Source organism: Astyanax mexicanus, chromosome 17 (assembly GCF_023375975.1).
Source record: "Astyanax mexicanus isolate ESR-SI-001 chromosome 17, AstMex3_surface, whole genome shotgun sequence".
NCBI classification, from domain to species: domain Eukaryota; kingdom Metazoa; phylum Chordata; class Actinopteri; order Characiformes; family Acestrorhamphidae; genus Astyanax; species Astyanax mexicanus.
In genome coordinates, this window is record NC_064424.1 from 25,652,951 (window position 1) to 25,666,783 (window position 13,833).

General features: G+C 38.6%; 2 protein-coding genes across 12 annotated transcripts in view; one reads left to right on the plus strand and one right to left on the minus strand.

The window, feature by feature from the left end:
- Positions 1-13,833, plus strand: part of rpl35 (ribosomal protein L35) — a 657,733-nt gene that overhangs the window by 485,082 nt on the left and 158,818 nt on the right. The gene's annotated exons all lie outside the window — the stretch shown is intronic.
- Positions 7,252-13,833, minus strand: part of slc4a4b (solute carrier family 4 member 4b) — a 77,984-nt gene continuing 71,402 nt past the window's right edge. For 2 of the 4 annotated variants that reach the window (XM_007233980.4, XM_007233982.4), the window contains 5 exons: positions 13,537-13,602; positions 13,270-13,431; positions 13,038-13,131; positions 11,687-11,754; positions 7,252-10,045 (listed from right to left, as the gene is read on the minus strand). In XM_007233980.4, coding sequence (XP_007234042.2) covers positions 11,720-11,754; positions 13,038-13,131; positions 13,270-13,431; positions 13,537-13,602 — 357 coding nt within the window. In that variant the 3' untranslated portion in view covers positions 7,252-10,045; positions 11,687-11,719. The remainder of the gene's footprint in view (positions 10,046-11,686; positions 11,755-13,037; positions 13,132-13,269; positions 13,432-13,536; positions 13,603-13,833) is intronic. The other 2 variants (XM_007233979.4, XM_007233981.4) reach the window with 1 other exon arrangement.

Consider the following 13,833-nt stretch of genomic DNA (forward strand, 5'->3'; position numbering starts at 1 on the left):
AAAAAAATGGAATTTGCCAAACAATTGTCTTTAATAGGGCCCTAACCATTACAGATTAACCTTCCTAGAACCTTATTAAAGAGTTGCTAAAAGTTCTTAGAACATTCTCAGTTAGCTGTGTGTGCATGTGTTGTACAGAAAGATATTTCCCCAATTTTCCCCAAGATTTGCCCCAATTTTACCATAATGTTCATTCAATATAAACCCAGAGCATCCAGACTGTTATCAGTCTAAACGCCAGAATCATGTCATGGTAAGGAGGTTGTATCTGTACACTTCTGTGCTCCAACATTAATGCAGCAGAGTGTACTGAGACCTTAGAGCAACATAAGCTGTCTTCAATGGGCCCTATTTTAGTGGCCTATAGCGCACCAATAATAGCGCAATTGCTGTGACCGGTGGGCATGTTATTATGTCTTTGGTATTGTAAGAGGGCATAAAATACGCCATGCATGTTTGAAACGTGCAAAGGCATGTGCTAATTCTCTTAATTAATCATGGGTGTGTTTTGGGCGTAGCAGCAATGTTATTTTATTGTTTATTTTGTTTATTGTGGAGTTAAAAGTCGGTTTTGCGCTCTGCAGTGCTTTAGGAATGGACGCTGATGATTAACTATTATCTAGGTTAATTTCAGACAGTTGCGCACCTCTGTTATCAGCCACCAAAAAAGCAACACATCAGAAATTTACCTGAGCACACCTCACTTCCAGACCATCAAGCCCATCAGTGTAGATTTATTCCTAATTTCCGAAGCTATGGCGTGAAAATAGACTGTTGAAGGGGTGAAAGGTAGCAAAGAACATTGCGATGCGCCTTATGCAGTACAGAGCCCGACATTTTTTTCAGGGACGTCCATGCATCTTAGTTAAGACAAGACAATGCAAAACCACATGCTGCACACATTACAGAGGCATGGCTGCAGAAGAAGAGGGTACTGGTACGTGGACTGGATTGAACTGGCCTTTTTTTCAATTTTGAAATGGAAAATGTAGTGTTGTTCACCTTAAAACTAGTTTGAAGAAGAATGGGACACAATAACACCTGAAACACTTCTTTAGTTGATTTTTCAGTGCCAAAATGTATTGTAGTGTGGTTATATGAGAAGGATTTGCAACATTACAATGTGGTAACAACCTTTTTTGGAGTGTGATTGATGCAGGGCTGAAATATGGGCATGGATGTACATAAAATATACTGTTCTTTGTTCTCTGTAGACATCAGCATGGGCTCTCCTTGGTGCTGCAGTTGGTATCCACGTGCCGAGGACCCATTGCTGCTATCATTTACAGCCCAGCATTAGCGCTGGCTTACTGCTCCACACCCGGCACGCGGCACAGCACTGTGGGAAACGGCCGTGGACAGACCGGTGATCAAAGCGAAGGCTAAAGCCTGCCGAGTGCTGACGTCCAAGCCGGCGATGACATCTATCCGCGGTGATGTGGTGAAGAATCTACCGACCTCATTACAGCTTTAAATCGGTCTGTGTGACGAGATCACGGTGAAGCGGAGTGATGGGAAGTATGAGGCCCTTCGGCTCTGGTCATCTTCACTACCTAGAGCCGGAGATGTCCGGTCATTAAACCCCACAGTCTTACCAAATACACAGCTCTTATCAGAGCATGAAGATGATGAGGATACTGGGAGAACACACGGCTAAGATTTGTTTTAAGTGGGAGCAGGAGGGTAATATAGAATGGTAGAACTGGGGGGTCAGTTTCCACTAATTTACATCAATTAAAACCTTTATAGGCATGTCTCTCCGAACCATCACTGATTGTGGAAACTTCACACTAGACTTCAAGCAGTTTGGACTGTGTGTCTCTCCACTCTTCCTCCAGACTCTGCTCCCTTGATGTACAAATGAAATGTAAAATTTACTGATGGTCAGTGATGGTTTGGAGAGTCATGTCATCTGCTGGTGTTGATCCACTGTGTTTTATCAAGTCTAAAGTCAGTGCAGTTTTGTTTTCCCAAAAAAATTTAACAGCACTTCATGCTTCCCTTTGCTGACAACTTTTACGGAGATGCCGATTTCATTTTTCAGCAGGATTTGGCACACTGCCCACACTGCCAAAAGTACCAATTGGTCTTATATAATATTAAAATAGTTTGAGACACTATTTTTTGTTTTTTTTTGGCTGTAAGCCATAATCATCAACAATAAAAGAAATAAACATTTAAAAATAGATAACTCTGTGTGGATTTCCAAATGTAGTAGCATAAAGATCCTATAGAAACCTAAATTCATTTGGATTCCTAAGAAATTACATTGCATACTGAGGAACCTGGAAGTTCTTATAGGCACCCCCAAGAACAAAAAGAAATGTTTAAATTTTTGTACTTGGAATGGCACTGAGGTTCTTTGAAGTACTTCTCAGGTTGCTGCACGTAGCCTGATTACAGCTGTGTAATTTTGTTAAAGTGATATTCTAGACATCTTTCTGGTGAGAATGTGTAATTACGGTGGGAGTGCATAAGAGTACTCTTAAAATGTTTTTTTTTTCGTATTGCTGTGCAGTTTCTATAGCCATACCCAACACTGCTGGATCCATTTTCAGAGGACTGACTACCTGAATATACTGAATATAGACCAGGTTATTCCAGCAATTGATTTTCTTACCTGATGATACAGGAATATTCCTAGATGACAATGTCAGGATTCATGGGGCTGGAATTGTGAAAGAGTGATTCAGGGAGCATGAGATCATCATTTTCACACATGGATTGTTCACCACAGAGTTCAGATTTTAACCTCATTGAGAATCTCTGGGATGTGCTGGAGAAGGAGATACTTTGTGCAGAGGTCAGACTCTACCATCATCAATGCTGCTGCAAGATCTTGGTGAAAAATCAATCCAGCAACACTTGACTGAAATAAATCTTGTGACATTGCAGAACGCAGACAACGCAGCCAGCGTTAGGCCTCAACCATTTTGCAGTTGCAGGGAGCCAAATTGACTGAGAATGAAATGTGTTGAAATTATGACATTATTCAATTTAAAACCCAATGTGAATTATTTATGATACGCTCATCTTTTTTGTCTTTAAACATTGCATGGGGCACCTACTCTACTACTTAAAAGCGGCACGTTATTATTTTTGTGCATAATATAATGCCCCCACCCCTATTGCCTGAAATGGCACGGCTCGGTTTGCTCTGTTGGTTGTTGCCAGATGTCACATTGTCCAGTCAAATAAATAATCAAAAAATGCATGGAGGCGCTAAATCTTGCGCATGTTTAACCATTTTTAAAGTGTATGTGGCCATTCTATACAAAAACTTGTCCAGTGCAATATTTGTGTAAGTTAAAAACTTAAAATAAAATAAACAAATAGGATGAAAAATCGTAACTTATCTGGCAACCTTAGTCCTAACTAAAGTAGCAACGCTACTTGAGTTTGGCAGGAGACAAGTTCACCGCGCGAAGTTGCTACTAAATGGTAATTCAACTATGAAGCGACGGTTTGAGTCTGGAGCTGAAAAGAAGAAGAAAAAGAAGCAGAAAGATGAGGCCCATGCATCCCTTTCTGGTGAGTAACTTCGATGATAAAGGTTTAAATAGTTTTGATTACTTCATGTTCAGTGGTGTTGCCTGAGCTAGTTACGTTGGCTTAGCTGATTTGGTAGCTTTAAACGCTTAACTAGAAACTAATCTGGGTATTGCAAGGCACGTGGCACGTTTGCAAATAGTAGTAGTGTAGTTTGAAGATTTTTAGTGACTTTAATAAAAAATTAATAAACAGAGTAGCCTACCTATTGACTAATGCCGTCAGTGCACTATCCAAATGGTCTGTATGACAGCAGGATCAGACAGCTCTATAGATTTTGACAGGCTGATATAAATACACCACGAATATAAACGATAATTTCATAACCTTTAAGGCTGGCTTGTGTAAATGACGTGTCCACTGCTTAAAATAGACATGCATCGTTTCATTTATTATTTATACATTATAAATAGTACTCTTGTGCTGTTCTTCACTGTTATTGGCCTTACTTATAACGTTGTAAATATTCACAGTTACATGTGTAATTTTAATAAATAGTAAAATTTTGCGTAAACCTTTTGTGTTTGTTAGGGGAGGGGGGGGGGGGGGGTGGGGGGGTTGACCAGTTATGCTTAGGGCCTCCAAAACCTTAGCAGCGGCCCTGGCAGAAGGTTATTAAAACAATGCCACAGTGAATGTGTGCTTCAATCAAAGCTAAAGGCGGTCCAACCGAATATTAGAATGTGACCTTTTTTTTTTTGATGGCAATTTTTTGATTGGCCAGGCAGTGTAAGACAAGCTAGTCACGGTTGATGGCTTTTAACCCCAGCAGGCGGTGCACTCAGCTCTATTAAACCTGCTGATCTGCAAGCAGTGACATGTAAGACTGCGGAGTATGACTCAGCCTCTTGGATGAAGCCAGGTATTCAACTTGGCCAGGTATGCAATTCTGAGTAAACAAAGGCTGTAGTGGTGGGAGTAGCAGCAGGGCATAAACTCCAGCAGTTATGGATTCCAGATAAGAGCTCTAATACGCCTGGCTCTGATCCTCGGCTGCTACCGAAGAACCAGATCAGCTGGATCAGGTGTATTTAGGGCTGGAGCTGAACTAAAATACTCCACAGGATGGTGCTTTCCAATAGCAGGGCTGGGCCTCGCTAAGCCTGAGGGATAATCTGAACAGCGGTTTAAAGTTAGAGTTACTTTTAACCAACAGCAGTGAAGAGGAACACCAGTCCTGACACTCACAGCATGTTCAAAAGTACAGAGACAACTGCAGAGCCAACATTTTGTTCTAAAAGCACGAGTGTTAACTGTCTAAATATAGTTTACTTACATTGTTGAAAGGAGGGTTTGGTTACATTCAACCTCATACTAATGTTGGATGATAAGTCACGGACAAGTCATCTAAAAGGCCAAAAGTATTGAATGGAGCTGCATCACTTCAGAGCTGGGGGGCTTTACACATCTCTTGCTCATTTTATTGGATTGTTTTTGGCTGCTCCATAATGTCCTACTTCAGTGGAGGTGAAAAAATTCAAAGGGCACCTGGGGCCTGTAAATTCTAGAGGGGGTGTGGCCTAAACTAAAAACATAAATGGATGGAACAGATAAATGTTATAGAATGGGACAAAGGTTTTTTTTTTTTTTAACTTTGTTTCGTCATTGAAAACAATTTACTCTTTGCCATCAAGCTGCCGGCGCTCAGAGGGAGCAAAATTGGCCCTGTTCCCTCTGGGTGGGTAGATGGCGCTCTCTCCCCACATCACTAAAGGGTGATGCCCTCAGCACAGGGCGTCTGTGAGATGATGTATCGGAACCGAGACACTACGCTTTCCTCCAAGCACACTGTGATGCTACTCAGCAATGCTGCATCAGCAGCAGCTCGAAAAGAAGCGGTGGCTGACTTCACATGTATCGGAGGAGGCATGTGCTAGTCTTCACCCTCCTGGTGTGTTGGGGCATAACTAGTGATGGGGATAGTCCTAAAGAGTGGGTTGGGTAATTGGCTGTGCAAAATGGCAAAAATTGCAAATAAATATGGCAGTGTACCATCAATAACAGTTTATCACATTGTGTCGTGCACCATCCACTGAGACAGCACCTTTAAGAGAAGCCTATACATCACCACATTCCATTTTCTCAACTGGAAATGGCACTAGTTTACCTTTCCCACACTGTCTAGTAGGGTTGGCATATACAGTAAGGCACTTTATAACAGCACCCTTTATTACTGAGAGGACAGAGGGGCACCCTTCTATGGGCGCTCATTAGGAGTAAACTTATCAACATATCATCGATGTACTGTATTTTTCATTGGATCGCCTTTAGCTTTGATTGCTGCACACATTCACTGTGGCATTGTTTCAGTAAGCTTCTGCAATGTTACAAGATTTATTTCAGTCCAGTGTTGCATTAATTTTTCACCAAGATATTGCAGCATTGGTGATGGTAGAGTCTGACCTCTGCACAAAGTATCTCCTTCTCCAGCACATCCCAGAGATTCTCAATGAGGTTAAGGTCTGGACTCTGTGGTGAACAATCTATTTGTGAAAAATTCCTGCCCCATGAATCATGCTATTGTCATCTTGGAATATGGCCGTGTCATCAGGGAAGAAAAAATCCATTGATGGAATAACCTGGTCTATATTCAGTATATTCAGGTAGTCAGCTGACCTCATTCTTTCAGCACATACTGTTGCTGAACCTAGACCTGACCAACTGCAGTCAGGTAGTGTATAATCTAGATTACACATGAGATTATACACATCTAGTGGACACTTGATCCCTCTTTCCCTACAAGAAGAGCAGCCATGAGTGCACTATGTCTCTTTATTGCCAGTCTAGAGGTCACTTTCTTTTTTTCTTAACAGTGGGAGTGGTTGCCCCCCTGCCCCCTCTTAAATCAACCAGTGTCCTGTTTCATTGGCAGTGCTTTGCCTATGAACGTTCAAAAAGCTGTAGTACATCTTAATAGCTGAATTAGCTGAAGACCTGGATTTGGGTGATTATTGGACTGGCTTGACTTTGAAATACAATACTATGCAAAAGTTTTAGTTTTCTGTGTAAATTACACTCAAAATCTCCTTATCTGTGCAGCTCACAAGATACATTATATGGGTGAAAGTGTTGGGAGACTAGCTTGTCCATTGTTTCTTCTGAAATCGAGGGTATTTTGAAGAGAGTATCCCGCTTTTGTTGGAATCTAGAGAATACTTTTGACTAGATTTGGGAGCATTGTTTTGAGGATTTTATTGCCTTGACCAAAGCGTTATTGAGGTCAGGATGCTGGATGATCACCAGCCCAGAAAATACTATTCTATTGGCAAGAGATGAAACTTGAGCAGCTAAATGCATTTATTGAAAAGGTGTTTTTTTTTTACTGTATTTATGTTTACCTGCACCTGTATTTTTAGCAATTTTTTTTACTAAAAAAAACATGCAGGAACACTGGGTTTCAAATTTTGTAAAGGTTTGTAGTTGATCCTCTAAGTGAATGTTTAATCTTTTCTAATTTAAGAAACAGAAAAAGGTCACTAAGCCAGTGTATAAATTTGGATGGGTAGGTTCGATTTCCAATGTTGCAAAATTCTTCTGCGACCTGCGCCTGTTCTAATATAATGACTTACAATAAAGAGTCTTCTACCACTAATGAAAATGATTCAAGCTGATATGGTTAGGGGTCTAAAACCACTGTACAGTACTGTACTGTACTGCCCCCCCCCCCCTCCCCAAACACACAGTAATGCCCCTTATCACCAGCAGTGTTCAAAATTTCTTTATTTTCCACTTTCCATTTGAAATTGAAAAAAATATATACTGTATAATATATCTGTAGTGATAGGCTTTCTCACAAAGCCATTAACAACTGATTGGAGGAAAAACAAAAACCCAACATTGACAAATCATACAAGAACTAATTGCAAAATACGTCTTTTACAGATCACAAACGTCATAACGTGACACTCTGACTCCAAATCAATGATATGGTTTATGGTCTGAATGCATTATTATTATTATATAGTGTAATAGCCAGAAGCCGGCTCTTCTAGGCAGCTGATTCCGATTTCAAGCATTTCCTTCATAATCAAGAGTAATAAATAGTTTTTAAAAAGAGAACATTCTTTAGCTTGTTCAAAAACAAAAGTACTTCTGAAAAAAGTGAGTGAAAGCGAAACCCAAGACGTGCGCTGCACAAATTTACATCTTCCGAAATATACAGACGAACCCAGGAGTCCCAGGAATGCAGGAGAACGACGAGCATCTGTCCGTCCCAAAGTCTGCATTCAGAGCCTTCAGAGCTTGGATGCAGTCTGTTTGTCTGCTTCTTCAAGTCCGTAAGTGTCAAGCAGCCACTGAAATGTGAGGGTTTCTCAAAGGGTTTCTGCTGCGCTCTTTGGTTTGATGCACTCAACTCCTTCCGTCTGGCCCTTCAGACCACTGCTGTATAGTCCAAGAACTCAAACTGAGCCACAGCCAAGCCTGGTTAGCTCTCAGCGCAAAGCCATGACAGCAGAGCGCAAACAGCAGAATGTCCATCAGTATAAACTCCACTCCTGCTGTTTGGATGGGTCTCCAAAAACTTTCCACTTCCAGGAGGTGCACAGCTTGTCCAGACACAAGAAATACAGTCAGGTAGATGAAGAGATGAAGAGAAAAAGGGGTGATTTGAGTTGGAAGACAACTTGAGATGCTTATTTCTCATTACAGGAAGACTGATACTGTTTAAAAAGATCTGAAATGACATCAAGATACTCTGAAATCTGAATCACAGTTAAATCGGTTAATCTGCACTTATGCTGCATTCCATTTAGACCAGAGTTCGGATGATGGAGCTGGGAACGATGATTTGATGTTTAGATTTTAATGTGTAGAAAAGGAGTGAACTGCAACTGATTTAAAAGTGTATAGTGAATCCAATCAAAATACTTTACAATTTTTTTTTATATCCCAATTATTATCAATGTTAGCAGTGTCCCAAGCATTTTTAGCAGTGCCAGCTGAGCACACATTATACAGTATTTTTGCAAACCCAGTTCTAGGAGAACAACGTTTTAATGACATAACGTGTAAAAATAAATGGTATAATACTACTGCGTTCACTGCTGTTGATGTCTGATACCGCCATATTGGTTTGAGGCTCTAAAACTTTGACTAAAATTCCGACATGGGAGTTTATATGGAATGCAGCATTAGTGCTTCTTAAAATCATTAAAAAGATCCATAATTGTTCTTTGCTTAGATTCTACATTCATTAAAAGAAGAGTGACAACATTGCCTCATCACAAAGTCATTGATTTCCATCAGTATAAAAGACTAAATGCTACCTAAATCATCTCTTTGTTTAAAAAAACAACGAAGTACAGTAAAAATATTTGCACAGACAATAATAAAATTAGTACCCATAACTGCTTAAAAGTACAAACACGTCATAATATCACATATTAATCTCTTCAAGAAAGCCTCCCCACTGATTGATTGTCATTTAAAGACACAGGTCGGGTTCTGCATAGTGTTACGGAAGAGCAGTGGGAAGGTTATTTATTATTACTGGTATTAATTAAGAAGAAGAGAGAGAATGTTTCATAGAGACATCCTAAGTTTTGTGCCCGCTCTCACAACAACATTGATACTTCACTGTTAACAATTTCTGTGACCGCATTTCCTCATTTTTTGCTTCAAACACAAAAGTGCCTGGCACCTAGAGTGTACTAAGAGGTAGAGCTACGAATCATGGTTAATAATTACAGAAAAAAAGGAAAATAAAACAAACAAAAAATAAAACAACTGATTGGAACTCAGCTGGCAGCTGTTAAGTGCAGGAAAGATTTTTAAGTAAAGTTTCTGTACAAAGGATTTACGACTAAAGATTAAAAAAAGGTACAATTACTTTGCAATTCTTATTTTTTTCTAAATATTTGATCCGATATGCTCGCTCATCAATTTGGCCAAACACAGACTCATAAACCCTGATTCTGTATATAAGACTGATCAAAAGAAACTAAGGTATTAGGTGAAGTTAGGAGATTTGAAATGTTTAACAGTGATTATATTATAAAGTGGTGTTTCAAAACACACCTCCTAGATCTGATCTCATTTAAATCGTTTATTCCTTTATATTATTAAATATAGCAACTACCATATGTGGAGAAGTCTGGAGAACATATTGAGAAGTGCTTTAAATAAATTGCCTGGAAGGTATCTGATCAAGTATTTACCATCCAAGCAAAGTCGGAGTGTTTGTGCAGGTATTGCTCAGAGTATCAGAGTCTGAGTGTTCTACTGAACCAGTTATTTGTACTGAGTGGTCTCTAAAGGATTTTTTATTTAACCGAAAATGAATGTCTTTCTGAGGTGGTGTGATCTGGACACAGCCACAGGGGGAGCTGGTTTAGTTGCTTTAAGAAATGTTCCAGGTGTCTAAAGGAATGGTGATTTTCATAGGGATGTTTCATCGGTTGGAGCTTTCCAGAAGAATCTATTCTCTTTGGTGTCCTTGTTGTCCACGTCGATCCGGATCTGTGCCACGGTCTTCTTAAAGGGGTTTAGGTCCTGACTGGGAGGAGACAGAAAAACATATTTAATAATTATGATGTGAAACTGGTAAAAGTGCCAGCAGCTACAAGAGGCTGTGCAATACTGTCCTGATTTTACAAAAACATTACATGTGGTAAAATCTGTAATATACAATCTCATTCTCAATCTTATCATTTTGATTTAATAAAAATATTATGAAAAAAAAATAAAATAAAAATAAAAATAGCAGTCACCCAGCAGACACCAAGATTTTAAAACTAAAAAGGGAGATTTGTCTAAAATCAATCAATCAATCAACCTTTATTTTCACTCAGGAAGAAACATTGAGGGTGACCCTCATTTACAATGCTGCGGAGCCTTTATAACATCAAAGGGATTGAACACATTTAATAATAATTCAGAAATAATAAATAAAAAAAGTAAAAAATAAATTAATAATAAAAAATAAAATAAATAAAAGTACGCATTTTAAATCAACATTTAATAAAAATATATATGTAAAACAGAAAATTCTAAAATACCATAAAAAAAACTAATTTGAAATAAAAATAAAAAATGTATAAAATATAAAATAAGTAAATAGATAATAGTACAAGAAAGGTAAAATATTAAAAGTGATTAAATGAGTAATAGAACTAAGAACAAGAATGAAAATACAATACATTAAAATGAAATAAAAAATAAAAGTAATAATAAATAAATAAAAAGTATTAGTATAGTTAGTATTTTCAATATTCCCTTACTGCCTTCACAGTGAACGATGTAGGTCATTGTAGTGTTTTAGCCACATGTGCTCAGTTCCCTGATGGACATACATAGCACTAAACCAAAATGATCAGTTTTGGTAAACTGGTAAAATTACTCAGGCTTGTGAATGGTGGAGTGGGTGGATGGAAGTTAGTGTTTCAGGGTGCACTCATGTCTATGTTACATTTTGGCTCTATCCTTTTAGTCAGATCTGCTGTACTCTCTGTATTATGGGGTATTTCGTTTTGTTAACCTTTTGTATTATTATTGATTTTGTAAAACAGATGTTTCACATTGTGAAAAATGCTATACAAATACATTTAGCATTTTTGATATTTATTAGTACACCTGGTGGTCCATGTGAACATCATGATATCCCATTAAGAGCACGATTAATGCTAGTGCCTGCGTGTATTTCTGCATTTGTGTGTTGCTCTACAGCTTAAATCGTAAAGGCATGAATATGTGAGCAGGAATAGGTTCAACACAGAAATCTACATCGGCCTCAAGTGTATTTAGCTAAATCTTATTTAAGGCATTTTAGATGTTTTCATCCAAACAGGGCTGAAACCTGAAAATGATTCTTCTTCAAAAGTTTATATTATTGGTAAAACTGCAGTGGAACTCAACCCACTCAAAAGCACCTCAAGTCACATCTCTTTACTGCGGCCTATGGCCCTTAAACCTCCCCTTCCCCTTCTTCAATTTCTTAGCCCCATCTCCTTTTTGTAAAGTGACCTTGGGTTCCATGAAAGGCGCTATATAAAACTAAATTATTATTATTATTATTATTATTATTATTATTATTATTATTAACCCCAGTCTGCTTATGACAGGGCATCATAGTTAAGTTGTACTCTACACCAACCTTAATCTTCAATCAAGTGCTGCATAGACAGAAACACACTCTTACCTTGATGCAGACTTAGGAAATAGGCGTAGTCCGTCAGTATGGAGAGAGGAAAGGCGTGGGTTTATTTCCTGTAAAATGCACAGACATACAAACTGTTAAAACACACACACAAACACTCACTCAGCAAGCCGTTATTTAGTAACAAATGATTCATTCATGCATTGCCAATCATGTGGCAAAAATGCAAAGCATAAAACCATGCAGATACAAGCCAGCAGCTTCAGAAAATGTTCACATCAACTGTCAGAACGAGATAAAATATGATGTCTAGATCTTCTGATCTGGAAATTTGAGCACAACAGAATCTAGAATTTATTAAAACTGACATTATAAGGAAAACATATCCAGTAAGCAAAATTTCACTGCAGACGGAAATGCCTTTTTGATATGCGGTCCAGATTTTAACAGAGAATAGTCAGAATGGTTTGAGCTGAGAGAAAGGCTACAGTATCTCAGATAACCACTCTGTACCATAGAGCAGAAAACGGTCTCTAAATGAACCACACCAACGTCCAACCTTGATTGGCTACGGCCATATAGGTATGCACTGGGATCAGCCAAGAACTTTGTACGAAATTTTTGCATTGCATTGACGACAAAATTGGTAACCGGAGAAGACTCAGGGAGTGCTGTCCTATAGACAGGTATGTGTGAACATTCTGCATCTCTGGCAGATGTTTCCTGCATTGGCATTAAAGTTGCAGAGCAATTAGCAGTGTCCAATATTAACGTTAAACCCCATCCTAAAGCAACCTGGTGTAGATCAAGCAGAATGGAGGCAGTTAGGTATTCTGATTAAACAAGGAAGTAGGAGAGAGACAGCATAAATATGCAAGAGAGGGAAAGAAAAACAGTAAGATTTAGTTAGAAAGAAAAACAAGCCCGTGCCTGAAGCTGTTGAGAATAGGGCTGCAACAATTTGCCATTATTCATATATGAAAAAAAAAATACTTTTTTTACACTGTGTTTTAGGGGTGTAAGAAAATATCAACATCATAATATTGTGATAGTCCGTACCTCAATATTATACAGAAATTCTGGAACATAATGTAGATATTTAATGAATTGTTTATTTCTATAGAATAGTGCCATGTAGGGAGGGATTTATTTTGTTGTGAGCAATAGATAGCAGTGTTGTTTAGATAGCAAGCAAAAGCATTCATTTCTTTCTTTTATTTTGTTGTATCATGATAGTATCCTTTGCTTTTTATTTAAAGAAAAAAAATAAAGAATAATGGTCAGTTGCAGCCCTACTCGAAGAGGATCTAAAGATTTGGAGACTGGCAGCTGGTCATATAGCGTGAAGGGTCCTGTGCATTGCAGATCCTGCACTGCTACTCCTGCTACTCACTCTCTGAGGGTTTGTCCCCCAGCATTGGCTCCTCCTCCATCATCTCCATGGAGATCTTTATACTGGGAATATTCTCATTGCCTGGACAGTCTGACTGTAAATGCAGGTATTAAGACAATCTTACTGAAAAATACCATCAAATAATAACTGCAATATCTGTTAAACAGAACAGAATACAATAAAACAACACAAAGACACTAAAAACACAAAGGAGATATTATTATTTTCTTACGTAATTAATGTCGCTGTCAATGCTCCCTTTCTTCTTTTTCTTCTTCTTCTCATCCTCCTTCTTCTTCTTGTCCTTTTCTGGCATGACATCATCCAGGTAACTCAGGTCGTGTTGAGAGAAAACGTAATCCATAGCTTTCCTCACTGCTACCAGAGCCAAGATCTACAGACAGCACAAAAATGTCCAAATAGGAAGACTAGGATGAATAATAGTTTTGTATGTGTGTGTTGAAATGCACTGTGTGTGTGTGTGTGCATGAATGCTCACCATGACTGGAAAGACGATGGCTGCTACTGTGGACTTTAGTATCCAAAGAAGGGCAAGACAGAGGACCTACAAGAAGACACACACAAACAATCAATGAACGTCTATTTTCTGTTCTATAGTTATACATAAGGCTCACCGTAATATAAGGGGCATTTTAAGAGACACTATGAGGAACTTCTAATTCAGCAGGTCTTTCTGCTGGGTGGTGATGGGGGGTAGCAAACTAAGTGAAGTAAAGATGAGCTACTAAAACAAAACTGCAATGAAAAAATACTTTCTTCAACAAACGAGTCAAAC